This window comes from Beta vulgaris, chromosome 3 (assembly GCF_026745355.1).
Source record: "Beta vulgaris subsp. vulgaris cultivar EL10 chromosome 3, EL10.2, whole genome shotgun sequence".
Classification (NCBI taxonomy): domain Eukaryota; kingdom Viridiplantae; phylum Streptophyta; class Magnoliopsida; order Caryophyllales; family Amaranthaceae; genus Beta; species Beta vulgaris.
Window position 1 is genome coordinate 9827676 of NC_079204.1, and position 19474 is coordinate 9847149.

General features: G+C 37.7%; 1 protein-coding gene across 1 annotated transcript; it reads left to right on the forward strand.

Moving 5' to 3' along the window:
• The first annotated feature begins 927 nt into the window (after nucleotides 1–927).
• LOC104906436 (probable methyltransferase PMT15) lies at nucleotides 928–13300 on the forward strand. The gene is made up of 6 exons (XM_010695181.4): nucleotides 928–1931; nucleotides 4140–4350; nucleotides 4621–4918; nucleotides 11412–11801; nucleotides 11906–11983; nucleotides 12759–13300. Exons 1-6 carry the CDS (start codon nucleotides 1227–1229, stop codon nucleotides 13003–13005), a joined length of 1929 nt encoding a protein of 642 aa, XP_010693483.2. The 5' UTR covers nucleotides 928–1226; the 3' UTR covers nucleotides 13006–13300.
• Nucleotides 13301–19474: the final 6174 nt, after the last annotated feature.

Here is a 19474-nt window from a genome sequence, read left to right on the forward strand (position 1 = left end):
TATGTGAGTAACTTTTAAATTTGATTAGTTCTGAATATATCTAAATTATTATTTTCTCAACTTTTTATTTAAATGAAATAAAGCGAAGACTAGATGGCTATTTGCCTATTTGGCTAGAGCCTAAATGCATAATTGAACTTAATTAAACATGTGGCAGTCAATTAATTAAGTATTTACTGATTAGTTAACCCTATTTCTAGGCAGGAGTTCCTTAAATTTTATAAAACCTAGTCTTATAAAAGCTGAAAAGGGCCCTTTAATTAGATAATAATAAAACCATTTAATTGCTTTTCCACTAATTATTATATCAACCCCACCTAAGACCTACATACGTTGAGCCTTGTGAAGTGTTATTCTTACTGGACGACTACTTTCCAACGAGTCTAAATCTTTTATATTACTAACCTTCCCCATAAAAATCATCCATGAAAACTAATAACCTAGGAAGGTTAGTTGCGAAATTCGACGAAAAAAATTTATTTTCGCAAAAGTCTGAAATGATTTTTACTAGTCGGCCTTCTGTGTGAGAATCCTTAATAATAAAATACCTTTTCGAAAAGGGAAACAAGCTAACAAGTCCAACTCATCGCTATTTCGTGACCTACAGGGGTTTTAAGCCATCTGGATTAGTTCGTTTAGTCCCCAAAAATAACATTTTAATTATTTTTGTATTTTGTTATTTTGCTAATTTTCGTATTAGGATTTTGTTTAGACTATTTAAACATTATTAGCCGTCATTAACATGCAGCTTTTATCTTAATAATAATATTTGAGAGTTCTACTTTTTTAGTTTTTAATAGTGGATTCTGGAGTTTTAACAGATTTATTATTTGTAAAGTTACTAAATTTGTCTATTCATACTAGAAATTGCGCTTGCTTTTCCTTTGATAATTCCGACTGCATCAAGAAAACACCCACCGATATAACATCACACTATAACAAAAATGTAAAACCAAAATTCCATTGTCCTTTGACTTTTCCCCCAAAATTCTAACAAGATTCAATGAAAGATACGACCTATTTTTCCTCGCTTCTTACCATCAAAATCCTTCGGCCCATACATAAACAAAAACACACCCATAAATTTTTTTTTTTAAAAAAAACTATTTCCAATACTCTTCTCCCTCTAATTCTCCCTCTCGATAAATACTCATCACCCATAAGTAGAGAAAAGAACACAATCCAAAACACCCGAATATAGTAGAAACAAAAAAGTTGCAAAAATCATGGGAGGTATAGACTCACCATACAATCCCACCTCAAAACCTTCTTCTTCTTCCTCATATTGGAATTGGACAATAATAAAAAACACTAACAAACCCACCATATCAACTCTAATTTTCGTTACTTTCGTATGCTCCTTTTTCTACCTCCTTGCAATATGGCAGAGTCGCAATAGCGGCCCTGCCATCACTAGTACGAGCATCACATGCACTACCACTCTAAACAGCACTCACTCGAGTCCACTGGACTTCATGGCTCACCACACGGCGAACCATGAACCATCCGCGTCGGACTCGAGTTCAAACCGGGTGTACCCGCCGTGCGACATTACGTACAGCGAGTACACCCCGTGTGAGGACAGAAGAAGGTCAGTGAAATTTACAAGAGATAGGCTCATATATAGAGAAAGACATTGTCCTAAGAAATGGGAACTTCTGAAGTGCCGGGTACCCGCCCCATTCGGGTATAAAAGCCCGTTTAAGTGGCCCGTTAGTAGGGACTATGTATGGTATGATAACGTACCACACAAACATTTAACGGTGGAGAAAGCGGTTCAGAATTGGATCCGGTTCGAAGGTGACCGGTTCAAGTTCCCTGGAGGTGGGACCATGTTTCCTAATGGTGCTGGTGCTTATATTGATGAAATTGGGAGATTAATTAATCTTAATGATGGGTCTATTAGGACTGCCATTGACACTGGTTGTGGGGTAAGATTAAATTTTATTAATTTTGTTTTTTTATTGCTTGACTTTTGTTGGAATGTTTGTGTTATTTTGTGGGTGATTTTAATTATTTTGATTTTGTTGGAATATTCTGATTATGAGTTATATTTATAGTGTGTTTTCATTGGATGATATATCTATGGTGGGAGAACGTAGTTTAGATAAGGAGGGGGACGTGCATGTGGAGTTGAAAGGTTGTGAGTTATTATCTTTTGTCTTAATATTGCAAGGAGGCTAGGAGGGGGAGTAGTAATAATGGGAAAAACCTTTGACTATTATACATATTAATTTTTTGGAAAATGATATACATAGCCCTTAGGGCTATGTATAAGGTGCTTAAAATAGAAATAAAATATTGAATCAAGTATTTATTACCTCAATTGATGTGAAAATGTGTCTTGAATTCTTAAATTGTTTCCATTTAAAGAAATGTATTTAATGCTTATATGTAGCCCTTAGGGCTACATATATCATTACCCTAATTTTTTTTATCCATATGAGTTACGAAGGCAGTACAAAGAAGGAGAGGGGAGGTTCGAACCTATGACCTATCGTTCGCAGCATCTCAATCTTAATCACTGGGCGAAGATATTCTTGATACTATTATACACATTAATAAATAACTAATGGATTCTAAGATAATATTATTAATAGTTTTTTTTATAATGGTCTATTTATACTAAGCTAGGTAGATTATTCGGTAGGTAGATGTAGATGTATCATTTTCTGTTATAATGAACAAGGCTTGTGTATGGTCAAGATTTGTATTTTGGGCGGGGATGGTAAGAAACTAGATAGGCATCATCTATGTAGATATTAGTAAATATTGCTTGCTTCCCATAAATGGTCTTTCTCACCTCAGTATTGGTTTCACCATAATAACCTTTTGGGAACTATTACTAATAAGGTGATTCTCGAGAAATCATGAGGTAAAACTAAAAACCAAATGAACTATGAAAAGGTCTAAATTAATTTGGTTGTATTACTTTAGATTTTGAAACTGTTGCACTAGATGTTTCAACTTTCAACATAAGAGATGAAAAAGCGGAAAAGTCCATAAACGTGTGGTGGTTGTACTGTTTTGGTAAGAAATACATGGATATATATGGCATAAAATCATAAGACATTAACTTTTTTTCGCCAAAGTATCGTAGTATATGTGTATTAAATATTAATCTATTTATTTCATAATAAGGCGTTTTAAAGAAAATTGATATATATTGTGCTTTTATTACTGCACAAGGGGCCTGGGTGGTTTGGGCCAAACCGAGCGGCGCACCTATTTAGCTATAAGCCAAGTTGACCCGCCATATCAATTACCTTTTCGGTTTGTTTTACTTGTACCATTTTAACTTTTATCTTTTTCAACATATAACTTGGAAATAGGTGGTGTAGCGTTTGAGTAATGCGGAATAAATCAATGAAATAATAAAAATGTGAAAAATGATATAAAAAAATAAATAAAAACACAAAGATTTACGTGGTTAGGTCAAATTAGACCTACGTCCACATGTGGGGGATTCGAGAGCTTCTTCACTGTAATGGAGAAAAACAAAGAGAATATACAAAAAGTCCTAAAATCTTAATGGCTTAAAGTCTGTGAAACAATGATCACCAAGCAGAGTTCTTTTATATCAAAAGAAAACCCTTATAAAACCTAGAATAGTCTCCTATCTAATGACAGCTTAAAAACTTAGGGTTAAAAATATATATATAAACCCGTGAAAAACGAGTCGCCTAGTCGGGCCTCCCGGTTGGGCGCACGGGACGAAATTCCAGTTTCGTCAGTTCTTCTTACAACAACTATAACTTTCTCATTTCTCAGCAGAATTGGGCATATAACCTGTCATTGAAAAGCTTTTGGAACAAGCTATCACCTTCAATTTGAATCAAATCAGAAGCATTTATAGATTGAGAAATATGTGCATTCAAAGTTAGTCTTATGCCATTTTTACAAGATTTCAAGTCACAAATAACATAACGTTTCCCATTAATATTTCTAATAATTTATTTGTGATCTTGTAAAAATATATATATTGAGGTGAATCCAACAACATATTGCATGCTAAAGTTTGTATCATATATTAGTCATAATTCATTGTCAAACTAAGAACACCAATGGTAAAAAGTCAAAATATTGTAAGTAAAAATCCAGATAATTAACTGTTGGAATTAACTGATATTGTAAAATAGGTTGCAAGTTGGGGAGCATACTTGCTATCTCGGAACATACTGGCAATGTCATTTGCACCAAAAGACACCCATGAAGCTCAGGTTCAATTCGCATTAGAACGTGGGGTCCCTGCTTTGATTGGTGTTATGGCTTCTAAGAGACTCCCTTATCCTTCAAGGGCGTTTGACATGGCTCATTGCTCTCGTTGCCTTATTCCTTGGGACCAATATGGTAATTTCTCCATTCCAACATTCTTGGACTAATATCTTACCGATATTGATTTGGTTAATTTATTGATGGTGACCTTTTCTATTTTACTCTAATTATAAATATATACTTTTTCCGTTTTGAATTACTTTGTAACACTTTGACTAAAAATATGAAAGTTTTTTTTTTCAAAGTGTTGCAAATGTTATGGAACGGAGCCTGGATCGGAGGAAGTATAACGAGCATTTAAATTACTTTAATGAAATTTGTTGTTTTTGTATAAAATTGTAACAGATGGAGTGTACTTGATGGAGGTTGATAGAGTGCTCCGACCCGGCGGATATTGGATCTTATCCGGCCCTCCTATCAATTGGAAGAAGTATTGGAAGGGATGGCAGAGAAGCAGGGAAGACCTAAATGGAGAACAAACTAGAATAGAGAATGTAGCCAAAAACCTTTGTTGGAAGAAAGTGATACAGAAAGGAGATATTGCTATTTGGCAGAAGCCAATCAATCACATGCATTGCAAACGTAACCAAAAAGTTCATACAAACCAGCCCTTTTGCCCAACTCCAAACCCTGATCAAGCCTGGTTTGTGTTTCTTTCCCTCGATCGGACTATAATACTTCTTTTGTTTTTTTAGTATATTAAAATAATCAAATGTTATATAACTAAAAAAATAGAGGTAGTATTTACATATTAAGCAACTAATTTTTATGGTAACACACAATCTTGTTGCATTTTCCTATATGACAATAACTTGACCATATGTTGTTTAGAATTTATCTTCTGTTTATTAGAGTTTAAAAATCTTACTTTTTTTAGATTCTTATTGTGATATATGACAATAACCTAACCACATATCATTGCATATTTTCTTATTAAAGAATATAATGTTGTTGTAAGGTAATCACTGTCGTCTATGATGGTCAATTAATTATTCATAATTGAAGTCATTAATCACTATGTTACTTGTTGATACGGTAGTAACTAAAATAAGCATAGTAGACTATAAAAATGATGTATAGGTTGTGTACCACTCTTTGAATTAATTATAGACTAGGTGAAACTGATTAGTGAAAAGAAAATGCCTACTTGTGTTGACAGGTTTCGCCAAAAGGAAAGAAAAAATGTTTGTGATAAGTCTTAGGGCCTGTTCTCTTCGGCATAAAACAGCTGATCTGAACTGAACTGAAATGAATAGTGATATGTGAGAGTAAAAGTATTGTCAAGAGCTGAACTGAACTGAACTGGACTGAACTGAACTGGTCTGAACTGAACTGATCTGAACTGAACTGAATTGAACTGAACTGAACTGAACTGAACTGAAAATAAGCTGAGGAGAACATGCCCTTGAAATCGTATCTTACTAGAAGTCTAGAACTATACTTTTAACAACGTGCATTAGATGAAATTAGTAGTAGCTTAAAGATTATTGCATGTGATCTCATATAAGATTTTGCTTACTTTCAATGTTAATTTTGACTAGCAACCCCTTTTGAAACTTAATAAATAGAAAAATTCATATGTACGTAAATATTGTAAGTCAAGTCCGGCCACGCACCAAGATTGTTACTGTAAGAATATGCCTTGAATTGTGGTGCTCAAGAAGTGTTCGACGAAATGCACGAGAGACGCAAAACTGCGTCTCGCCCGGGCGGTCGGGCGAATCTCGCCCGGTCGGGCGCGGGAGCAATCTGGGGAAACGTTTGTTTCGCCCGGTCGGGCGGATCTCGCCCGGTCGGGCGCGTAAACGTATCTGGGAGAACTGGGGACCGCCCGGTCGGGCGGATTTCGCCCGGGCGCCCGGGCGGATCGGGAAATAACGCGGAAAACGCGTTTTTTAGCGGGTTTGTATAAATAGGTTATTTTAACCTATCTTTTACACTACGAAAAACACTCTGTTCTCTCTGTAATCTGGTTTCTTCTCATAAAAATATTCTCTCTCTCTCTGCCGTGGACGTAGCCAATTTGGTGAACCACGTAATTCTGGTGTCTGATTTTATTGTTTTTGCATTCATTATTTGTTCTTCCTCACATCCGTTATAACAAATTGGTATCAAGAGCTTAGGTTTTCGATCTGTGTGAGAAAGATGTCTGGAGTGAATGTCAAAATCGATAAATTTACTGGGAGGAATAGTTTTAGTCTGTGGCAGATCAAGATGCGGGCGTTACTGAAGCAACAGGGGTTGTGGGCACCGTTGGCAAAGAAAGCAACGGATTTAGTCACCGCTGAGATGGCCGTTCTGGAGGAGAAAGCTCATTCAACGATTATGTTGTGCCTGGCAGATGACATAATCACTGAAGTCGCGGAGGAGGAAACCGCATCTGGTCTGTGGTTGAAATTGGAGAGTTTGTACATGACAAAATCTCTAACCAACAAGTTGCTTTTGAAGCAACGTCTGTTCAGCCTGCGTATGCAGGAAGGTATGCCTCTTAGAGATCATCTTGATCAATTAAATACAATTTTATTAGAATTGCGTAATATTGATGTGAAGGTGGAGGATGAGGATGCCGCTTTAATTCTGCTTGTTTCTTTACCTATATCGTATGAAAATTTTGTGCAATCTTTCATTGTTGGTAAAGATTCTGTGTCCCTAGAAGAAGTTAGATCATCTTTGCATACTAGGGAATTGCGCCATAAGGCATCTGGTAGTAGTACAGAAAGTCAGTCTTCTGGGTTAGTGGCCAGTAGTAGTGGTGGTAAAGGACAGGGTAAAAAGAATTTTAAGAAATCTGGAAATTCTAAAGGGGGTCCTAAACCTAATGATATCTGTAACTACTGTAAGGAAAAGGGGCATTGGAAGAAGGAATGTCCTAAAAAGAAGCATCAGGAGAACAAATCTGGGTCTGGTTCTGGTCTGCTGCTGTTGCAGCAGAAAATTCGAATTCTGAGGATGACCTTGCTCTAGTGGCAAATGAGAAAACATATAGTGATGTGTGGGTTCTTGATTCTGGAGCGTCATATCATATGAGTCCTCATAGGGAGTGGTTTACTACTTATGAGCAGGTAGATGGGGGAAATATTTCGATGGCTAACAGTGCAGTCTGTAAGATAGTTGGAATAGGCTCTATCAAGATCCGGACTCATGATGATATTATCTATACTTTGAAAAATGTTAAGCATGTTCCACAGATGACCAACAATCTGATTTCACTTAGTCTACTAGACAGTAAGGGTTTCAGTTTCAGAGGGAGTGGTGGATTGTGTATGTTTGCAAGGGTTCAAAGGAGGTTTTAAAGGGGTCAAGCGTAGTACTTTGTATGTTCTGCAGGGTTCTACTATCTCAGGTTCAGCTTCTGTTGCATCGTCTGAGGTTCAGAAGGAGGATATGACCAAGCTATGGCACATGAGACTTGGTCATATGAGTGAGAGAGGAATGCAAATCCTCTCCAAGGCAGATCTTCTATGTGGCCATAAGGTCACAAACCTGGAGTTTTGTGAGCATTGTGTTTTTGGGAAATTACATCGTAGCAAGTTTCCTAAGGGCATTCATAGAACAAAAGGTACTCTGGATTATATCCATTCTGATTGTTGGGGTCCTTCACGCGTGGAGTCTTTGAGAGGTCACAGGTATTTTGTATCTTTATAGATGATTATTCAAGAATGACTTGGTTGATTATCATGAAGTCAAAAGGTGAAGCTTTCAATAATTTTAAGCAGTGGAAGGCATTAGTTGAAAATCAAACTGGGAAGAAGATCAAAAGGCTACGAACTGATAATGGTCTGGAATTTTGTTTGTCTGAGTTCAATGAGTTCTGTAAAATGAAGGGATTGCTAGGCATCACACTGTCAGAAATACACCACAGCAGAATGGTGTAGCAGAAAGGATGAATCAGACACTTCTGGAGAGAGCTCGGTGCATGCTCTCTAATGCTGGTATGACTAGAAGATTCTGGGAGAAGCTGTCAATACAGCATGTTATTTGATAAATCGTGGACCTCATTCTGGGATCAATCTCAAAACACCATATGAGATGTGGTCAGGTAAGCCTGCAGATACTCAGATTTGCGAGTTTTTGGTTGTAATGTCTACTATCATGTGAATGAAGGAAAACTAGAACCAAGGGCTAAAAGGGAGTGTTTGTGGGTTATGGGATGGAGTTAAGGGTTATAGAATCTGGTCTCCGTCTGAAAAAGGGTTATACTTAGTAGAAATGTAGTCTTTGATGAAAATTCTATGTTTAATCCTAATGTGATGTCCATTGAAGTGTCAGATAGTAGTAGTGTTGATAAACAGGTGGAGCAGCAAGACACTCATGATGAGAGTGATGATCAACACATTGGTTCTGAAGAACCATCATCTTCGACCTAGTGAGGAGGCGCCTAGCCTGGCACGGGAACGTCCTATAAGGACAAATTTTGGTAAACCTCCAAGTAGATATGGGTTTGAAGATATGGTAGCTTATGCACTGCAGGTCGCTGAAGAGGTGGATGTCTATGAGCCATCAACCTATAGGGAGGCAGTTACATGTACGGAGTCTACCCATTGGCTTGCTGCAATGGGGGAAGAGATGGAGTCACTTCATAAGAACGAGACTTGGGAGCTTGTGTCTAAGCCTTCAGGGAGAAAAATTGTTACTTGTAAATGGGTTTTCAAGAAAAAGGAGGGGATGACATCTGAAGAAGGGGTCAAGTATAAGGCTCGACTGGTTGCAAGAGGGTTCACACAAAGGGAGGGTGTAGACTATAATGAGATTTTTTCGCCTGTAGTCAGACATACTTCCATCAGGGTGCTACTAGCGATAGTTGCACATCAGGATTTTGAGCTTGAGCAGCTAGATGTAAAAACAGCTTTCTTACATGGAGAGTTGGAGGAGGAGATATATATGGCTCAACCAGATGGGTTTCAGGTTCCAGGAAAAGAAAACAGTGTTTGCAAGTTGAAGAAGTCCTTATATGGGCTAAAGCAGTCTCCAAGGCAATGGTACAAGAAGTTTGATAGCTATATGATGAAGCTAGGCTACAACAGGAGCTCATATGATTGTTGTGTGTATCATAACAAGCTGACAGATGGGTCTTTCATCTACTTAGTGCTATATGTGGATGATATGTTGATAGCTGCCAGGAACAAGTCAGATGTTCAGAAATTGAAGGAACTTCTCAGTGCTGAATTTGAAATGAAGGATTTGGGTGCAGCAAGGAAGATTTTGGGGATGGAAATTTATAGGGATAGGACTCAGAAGAAACTTTTCTTGTCACAGAAGGGTTATATTGAGAAGATATTGTCAAGGTTTGGCATGTCAACAGAAAACCTATAGATACTCCAAGTGCTTCGAATAGTCATTTGTCTGTGGCTTTGCACCTAAGTCGGCTGAGGAGAAGGAGTACATGAGTCGGGTTCCGTATGCTAGTGCAGTAGGGAGTCTGATGTATGCTATGGTTTGCACTAGGCCGGATCTTGCACATGCAGTCAGTGTGGTTAGTAGGTTCATGGGTGATCCTGGTAAGGAGCATTGGCAGGCAGTCAAGAGGATCTTTCGGTACCTTAGAGGTACGTCAGATATTGGTCTCATTTATGGAGGTGATATGGCTTGTTAGTTGCAGGATATTCTGATTCTGATTATGCTGGAGATGTAGATGGTAGAAGGTCTATGACTGGATATGTGTTTACTCTGGTGGTTCTGTGGTGAGTTGGAAAGCAACTTTACAACCTACTGTAACTTTGTCTACTACTGAGGCAGAGTACATGGCCTTGACAGAAGCAGCTAAGGAGGGAATCTGGTTAAAGGGGTTAATCAGTGATTTGGGTCTACATCATGATCAAGCAACTGTGTTCTGTGACAGTTTAAGTGCAATATGTTTAGCAAAGGATCAAGTCCATCATGAGAGGACTAAACATATTGATGTCAGATATCATTTTCTGAGGAGTGAGACAAGGATTAAGGTGAAGAAGGTAGGAACTGCTGATAATCCTGCTGATATGTTCACCAAGCCGGTTCCGCAGAGTAAGTTCCAACATTGCTTGGACTTACTTAATATTCGTGATTGTTAGTTGCCCTCTTGGGGCAATTCTGGAGTCCTTAGGGACTAATCTGGTCTGGTTGTCTTTTGGGACAAATCTGGTGTTTGGGAGATTCTGGGCGTTGTGATCAATGCATCTGGTTTTCTGGTGATTATGAGAGAATTCAAGTCAAGGTGGAGATTTGTAAGAATATGCCTTGAATTGTGGTGCTCAAGAAGTGTTCGACGAAATGCACGAGAGACGCAAAACTGCGTCTCGCCCGGGCGGTCGGGCGAATCTCGCCCGGTCGGGCGCGGAGCAATCTGGGAAACGTTTGTTTCGCCCGGTCGGGCGGATCTCGCCCGGTCGGGCGCGTAAACGTATCTGGGAGAACTGGGGACCGCCCGGTCGGGCGGATTTCGCCCGGGCGGATCGGGAAATAACGCGGAAAACGCGTTTTTAGCGGGTTTGTATAAATAGGTTATTTTAACCTATCTTTTACACTACGAAAAACACTCTGTTCTCTCTGTAATCTGGTTTCTTCTCATAATAAAATATTCTCTCTCTCTCTGCCGTGGACGTAGCCAATTTGGTGAACCACGTAATTCTGGTGTCTGATTTTATTGTTTTTGCATTCATTATTTGTTCTTCCTCACATCCGTTATAACAGTTACCGTACTTTAATTTCAAAACTATAATAGAGTATTGAGTACTTAAGTCATTTTCAAAACTTTAAAAACATATATATAGGCAGTGGTGGGTGTATATACATGGAAGTGGGTCATATACTTGGAGGAAAATAGTATGAGAAAAAAGCTAATTTTTATTGTATAAATGTAGATAAAAGTGTTAATCAATTGTAAAAAGGACTTTACTGACCACTTAACGCTAAAAAAAGACCTCTTTTATATTAATATTACTGTTTCGGAGATACTTATGACTAGTGATCCTGTTGCATATAATTTCTAAGTCCGTCGCCGTCCATATAGGTACCAAAACTTGGAGAAATGTCTCACTTTTTCTTCACCAAAATATGATATAAAATAATCTACGTAACTATATATATACTTCTGTAACTAACCCTTTTTCAAAAGCATATATTCATCATTGTATTAACAACATTATCCAACATATTTGTAGGTACACAAACTTGGAGACATGTCACACTCCTTTACCAGAAGTCTCGGAGGAAAAAGAAGTTGCAGGAGGACACTTAGCAAAATGGCCAAAAAGGTTGACTGAAATCCCACCTAGAATAAGAAGTGGAACAACAGGAGTAACTCCAAAAATATTTCAAGAAGACATGAAATTATGGAAGAGAAGAGTATCATACTATAAAACAGTAAATAACCAGTTAGGGCAGCTAGGAAGGTACCGGAACCTTCTAGACATGAACGCCAAATTGGGTGGTTTCGCGGCGGGTTTGGTGGATGATCCGGTTTGGGTGATGAATGTGGTTCCTGTGGAAGCTAAGGTTAATACTCTTGGAGTGATCTATGAAAGGGGGTTGATTGGAACTTACCAAAGTTGGTAAGTAGAAAACACTATATTGTTCGTCTGTTTTATACTTAGTTTATTTTGTTGGTAGTTGTGAATAAGAAACTAACTATAATTTTGGACATTACATTTTCTAGGTGTGAAGCAATGTCTACTTATCCAAGGACTTATGATTTTATTCATGCAGATTCGATTTTCACACTCTACAAGGATAGGTATTATTTTGATTGTTATGATCTTTTTTATTCTTAGATCTAACAAAGAAGTTCCACATAAAGTTACAAAGGGTACGGTAAAATGTTGAACTTGACAAAAATGTATAAATATATAACTGGATTATACAATTAATCCTTAATGTCGAATATCAAAATTAATATTTACTATAGATGGGATAATATATCTTAAAAAAGGTGTATTAAAAATGGATTTTGTAATAAAAACTGATTAAGGATTTCGATAATATGACACAGATACTAGTGAATTAACAATATGATAATTATCACTTTTAATTCAACTTAGTAAAAGATTAGTTTCAAAGCTTTGATTGGACTTGATTTAGTAGGGTAAAACTAAACTCTCAAACTCAATATTGCAATTTGCACTGTAGTACATGTATGTGTGCAAATATCCTCATTACCCAAACTAAATTGGTCCAGCTAATAATATGTTTAAACTATATACTCATATCAACTTAACATAATAACCATTAGGGATAATTAATCACCAAGGGCTTGTTTTATACAACTATTAGTTTTATTTGATTTTATAAATTTAAAAGTCATTCGATATAAAGAGTATAATAAACTTAAAATTAATCACATTTATATAAAACCTGTCAATTTTAAAAGACGACAACATAAAACAAAAAAATATTTTTCAAACTTTCATATTTCTTTGGTTCTCAAAAAGAATTAGAAACAGAAAATAATATCAAACAAACTGTAATGTATTAGTTTTATTATTAATTTATTATCTTTGAATATGGTGCAGATGTGAGATGGAGGATATTTTATTGGAGATGGACAGGATATTAAGGCCGGAAGGAAGTATAATTTTCAGAGATGACGTGGATATATTGGTGAAAATAAAGAAGATAACAGATGCATTACAATGGGATAGTCAAATAGTTGACCATGAGGATGGGCCCCTTCAAAGAGAGAAGCTTCTCTTTGCCGTCAAATCTTATTGGACGGCCCCTAACACTAGTGATCAACAAGACTCTAATACTGCTGCATAGATTTCTTTCTCTCCAGAAATTTGTTAGTTATTACTATATTATACTTGATGGGTTAATTGGTAATAAGTAATAACTAATGTTTATCCTGGAAGAAAAAGGGGGGGAAAGAGAGACAAAAAAGGAAAGCAACAGTACAAAATAGTTGGCTTAGTACATTTTTTTCTTCTTATTTTTCCTTGGATGTCTTTTTTCTATTATCCTGCATGATAATCTCTATTCTCTAGAATTCAATGTATGTACTAAATTTTTAGTCAATTATCTTGCTTATCAACTAATTTTATTGTTTTCGATTGCTTATGTAGATGTCGTATGACTTTTTATTAATGAATTAATTTTACTATTCAAAAAAAAAAAAAAACTAATTTTATTGATAGTAGTCCGTTAAAGAAGTAGTTATAACATAATAAAGTCCATATAAGATTTTAAAAAGCTGTCTCTCTCTAAGTTTCTCTAGAATTTGGGTTTCTGAGTTTGGGTTTCCAAGTCTTGGCACTTCATTCATCCCACTCGATTTGTCGAGCCTTGTAATCCCCCTTGGGATCGTCGTCGGCCGAATGACTAATGATATTGCTTTTAAGGTCTCTAGTTTGAGAATCACAGCAGAGGAATACCGAATCATTGCACTTGATGACGTCCTCGAAACCAATGACAGGAGCAATTTTGATCTAATGTTGGTGGGAAAGGTGATGACAGTAAGAACTTTTAATTTCGAAGCCCAAAAACGAACCCTAAATCAGATTTGGCTCATCGCCAAAGCGGCTCTTTTTAGGAAGATTGAGAACGGCCTTTTTGTCGTTCAGTTCGCAAACCAATGTGACAAAAACAAGGTCTTGGCAGGGAGGCCATGGACCTTTGATCAACTCCTCGTCATGCTTCAGGAAATTGATGACGATATTCAACCCTCGAACATTGGATTAAAGTTATGCCCATTTTGGGTGCGGTTATATAATTTTTCGATGTGAAGTCGGTCGGAGGGCCATATTAGGATGATTGGGGGAAGTCTTGGATATTTATTGGAGGTTGATTTGGATGGAGTAGGGTGGGATAAATCGGCAAGGGTTAGGATTCTCTTAGACATAACCAAACCTTTGAGGAGAGTTCAATGTATTGCTCTGAAAAATGGCAGCACCGCATTAATTTAAATCAAATACGAACGATTACCCACCTTTTGTTATGGATGCGGAATCATCGGCCATATGGAGCGTAATTGCTTGTCAATCCAAGATGAAGATAAGGAGGAAGAAAAACAGTGGGGGTCGTGGATTAGAGCATCCCCAAGAAAAGGTAGACAAAAAATTAAGGAGGAACTCATGCTTTTTTGAGAGGGGAATGTAGGATTGATTTCACCAATTCTGATCAGGGGGAAAAGAAGGTTGGTTCCCAGGTCATTACGAGGTAGACACTAAGGGAATTATTCAACAACAACTCACTATGAAAGCAGGCCCCCTATCTTCGACGCATAATTTTGATGGAGGATTGTTGCTACCTTCATCAACAAGTGACGAGGCTGGGCAAGAGGAATCGAACCCGCCATCCTTCTTGTTTGCAGCAGCATCTGGAAGAATTGCAACAAAGTTCAAAAAGGTAAAACCAAGACTCGAGTTTTTAAAAATAATTCTACCCCTGCTTTTGAGAGTCCTTGTATTGTAATAAATAAAAATAAATCAGGAGAAAAAAGAAAGATTACAGATGTTATGGTGGTAGATGATGGGGATAACAAGGATGATTTAACCTTTAAAAAATTAAAAACTCAGGTTACTTGTAACAGTGGCAATGATGTTGATAATGTCGAGGCGAAGGTTGGGATTCACCAAACCCACCCGGAATTATGAATGCTATATGTTGGAACTGTCAGGATATGGGTAACCCTTGGACAGTTCGTAAGTTGAGAATATAAAATACTTCTCATACCCCCGACATTTTATTAGTACTGTCGAAAACAAAAGTTACTAAAGATATTGCAGAGAAGACGAAAGATCGTATCGGTTTTCCAAATTCTTTTGGTGTTGCTAGTTGTGGACGTTTAGGAGGTTTATGTATGTATTGGAAGAATGAACCATCTCATTCTCTTTGGTTTCTTTCTCCCAATCATACTTGTGTGGACATTGTAAGCAAGGGTGATGTTCATTGGAGGTTTGTGGGGATTTATGTGTGGCCGAAGGAGGAAAACAAACACAAAATATGAGCTCTGATCAACTCCTTGTGTGACGAGTATGAGGATCCTATTGCGTTTGGCGGTGATTTCAACGAGATTCTTTGCTACAGTGAGAAGGAGGGACAAAGAAAGAAGAGCGATGGAGGGGTTTCGAAATGTAATGTCACGGTGCGATCTTGGTCAGCTAAGCTATGTTGAGCAATGGTATAACTGGGAGAGGGGAAATAGCTCGAAGACTCGTATTCGAGAAAGACTGGACCGATTCATTGTTTCTTTATCTTGGATGCAACTCTTTCCTAAAGCTTCTTCTGAACACTTGTGCGTTACAGTTTGGACTACACTGCTATTATGTTGAGGGAGGTTGATGCGAAGACGACGAGACGAGGGCGAGGTAATGGGTTTCGATTTGAAACATGTTGGCTCCTTGATGAGGGTACATTGTGAGGAGGTTTGGAGGGGAGCGTGAATGCTGCGGAGGGGGATGAAATTCAGGAGAGATTAGGGGATGTTGTGAGAGATTTAAAGTTTTGGAGTATGAAGAATTTCGGTGACTTGAAAAAGAAAATCAAAAAAGCTGAGAAATCCTTCAAGCAACGCAAAGTGAAGCTGTGAGTGCAGCGAGGTACGATAAAAGCGCTAAGCTCGAGAAGGAATTTGATACATTGCATGCGAAAAATGAGGCATATTGGTACTTGAGATCCCGAGTGGCAAAGGTAAAGATGGTGATAGAAATACGTCATATTTGCATCATAAGGCTTCTCACCGGAAGAAAAGGAACTTCATTCATGGTATTCGTGATGGGGTAGGGGTGTGGCAAGTGCAGCATGAGAAAATCGAGGAGGAAGTCGAGTGGTACTTTGATTGGATTTTTTCTTCTTCTGAGCCCTCTGATGAAAATTTTCAGGAATTATTACAACATGTGAGGGTCTCTGATCTCTGTGACCCAAGAGTTTAATGATCTGCTTCTACGACCCTATACAAAGGAGGACATTTTTACTACTTTGAGCCAGATGCATCCGTGTAAAGCCCCGGGTCCTGATGGGATGCATGCGATATTTTATCAAAGATTCTGGCACATTATTGGTGATGAGGTATTTTCTTTTGTTAGTAATATTTTACATAACTTGCTTGCCCTGGGAATGTTAATGGCACTAATATTGCCCTCATCCCAAAAGTTAAGAATCCCACAGTTGTATATGAGTTTAGGCCTATTATTCTCTGCAATATATTGTATAAGATAGCTTCTGAAGCTATTGTAATTAGGCTTAAACAATTCCTCCCTTCTATTGTAACGGAAAATCAGAGTGCTTTTTCTCCCGGGCAGAATGATGTCAGATAACTCCTTTATAGCCCTGGAAATATTTTATTCAATGAAGAAGAGGAATAATAGCAGGAAAGGCTTGGTGGCAATGAAGCTTGATATGAGTAAAGCCTATGACAAAGTAGAGTGGAGCTTTTTTAGGAAGCTTCTTCTTACTATGGGCTTTGATGGGAGATGGGTTAATCTGGTGATGAGTTGTGTCTTGACAATAACTTACTCTTTTATTGTTAATAGAAGCATAAGTAGTTCAATTACTCCCTCTAGAGAATTGCGGCAGGGAGATCCTCTATCCCGTTTCTGTTTAAAGCGTGGATTATACACTAGGGTGCATAATGCTTATTGTGCACCCAAAAAGAACATACCATTTATATAAAAGAACACGAACTTTTGTCAACAATTTTTCTACTTTAAAAAAGAACACACGACTAATATTAAAGAACGTGTAAATTTATATTTATAAAAGAGCAAAGGTTATAATGAAAAAAAACATATAGTAAATGAACATCTACACGTAAGGTAAATGTAAACACAAATTTTAAATCTGCAAAATAGAGAGTCAAAATAAATGTAACAAAATAGTGAATTTTATTGATTTGAATTTATGAGTACAATCTCTAATATTTTCTCCTCTGATTCAATCTCCACTTGAATTTGATTAGTTATGAACTAATTTGGTGAGTTCATGAACTGTTGACTTGACTTTCTTGAATGAGGCCGTCGAGGCTTGATCTCGCCAAGCAGAACTTCTAGAATAGAACGGCACGTTGAATGCTTGTCCTTCTTCTACGGAAAGGATTTTGATGTTGATTCATTGTTGCTCACGAACATATATGATCTTCTTGAATAAGGGCCTTCGGGCTTGATCTCGTCCAAGATTGATCTTGTTTCTTTCTTCCGGTAGAGAATTTGATGTAGCTTGACTGAGAGAGAGATTACTTGACAGGTTTAGGTTGTGCTTTCTGCTTTTCTCCTTGATGGCTCTGCTATCTGATTTCTCCTCCTCCTTTGTAAGTGAATAGAATAGCTCTATTTATAGAGTTAGGAGAACCCTAGGGTTTCCACTTATCCTGCCTCTTGGGCCTTATGGACATAACTCTATTAAGAGTCCACCTTTTATTTGATGAGCCATGACTCAATAATAGATGATTAATTAAAATAGGCCTAATATAGTGATAAGCCCAAATTAATTAAATTTGATGATCACCCATTAATAAAAGTCAGCATTTGACTTTAAGATTTTAATGGGTCAATTAAATGTGTGACGTGGCATATAATAAAATATTTATGCCTACAAATTGCCCCCTCGAGACTGTATCACGTACAAAATTTTAAGTGTTTAAGCGTGATTGGGTCTCGAACACTTAATCCTTTTTTTTTTTTTATAATAGAAAATGAGCTACTTCCTTACGTTAGATTTTGATAACCAAATATCCTCCATTTTGGAACAACCCATTAATTTACTTAACCAATAAGCATGAGTTGATTTTTTCTATCTCTGTTAGCTAATCTCCAGAATCTCCCATCAGAATATCTTCGTAACAAACTGAAGATTTTTTTTTATTTATCCTTTTGAGGGTTCCAACTTCCACCCTAGCCTTATGTCTTCTATATATACAGTAGGTACGAAGAGCTTTTATTTTACTTCATCTCAATGGAGGTGTTCAGGCGAGCCACACCAGGACGAAGCCACGGTACGACAAAGAGAGCCATACAACTCTCCCGTAATCATGATGCCACGAAAGTAACAAAAGAGCTCGGACGAACCACATTTGACGAATGACGCCTCTAGATGACGAAGGAAGAACCATCAAGCGCGGAGCCATGGAGGATGCACTTACCTTTTCATTTATTTTCTTTATTCTCCATTTCTATCTTATTTTTGCAGGTTTGTAATCTTCTGGCATGATGACTAACCTACCCAACTCTTGAAGCCGAGCCATCTGTCCATGTCTTGACACATTGACGGAGCAATTTCCGTAGTTATCCACTCCACCATTGGAGCCCAAGTGACGACGCCTTCCGCCGAAGACTGACGTGGTGGACCATATAGTTGGAGTTGAGCCATGAGCCGATGTAACAAGCAAAGCCCTTCACTTTCCTATTGTTTCGACGTCATAGAGGAGCCAAGCTATTCTCGCAACATCATGATGCCATGAAGGAGATGTCGTCCACTCGTCCTCGCCGCGTCGTGATTAAAGCCATGAATGAGCCGCCAACGTGGTAACGCCATGAAGCTCGCCTTGTTGTGACACATGCCGACGTGAAGACTTCAACGCCACGGAGGATCAAACTGAGACTAGTGCAGGTCGAGATCGAACAAATAACACCTCATAATTATTCTTTCCTTGGTGTGGCATTGCTGTATTTCATGGTTTTGTTTTCTTTGTTTCTCAATGCTTCTGGTACACTTTGATAAAAAAAAATCACATGCATGGAGAACTAGTTAGGTTGGTGCTGATGCTTGCTGCACTTTTTCTTTCTTTTTGTTTTTCTTTTTGAAAGAATGGCTAACATGCTGCTAACATCAATGCATCATCCAACGTTTTGACTTTTTTTTTTTTTTTTGTACAAAACAATCTCATGCTACACTAATAGTGCCCTTTGGTCCTTTACTCTGAAACATGAAGGTGACGAGAATGTAGTCTTGATAGGAACTACATAATCAATAGCTTACGACTTCGCTTCAATGCCCAACAATTTTTTTATCAGAGAAGATATGGATCCATCACTTGTAGAAAAAATTAGATCTTTCTTGAAGGAGCTCAATCATTTCAACACCATTGAGCCATCGAGGAATCATGCCATAAAGTCAGGAATTTAAGCCACACCACGAAATCAAGAGCTCAAGCTGCACAATGATCGAGTTTTGTAGGAAAAACCAAGCTCGCTCTCTTAAGTGGACACCAATAAACACGAATGATGTAACACCCACAAATAAAGACTAAGTTATTCAGCTTAGTGCACATGGAGAAGTCGACATTCTACCAGGATTT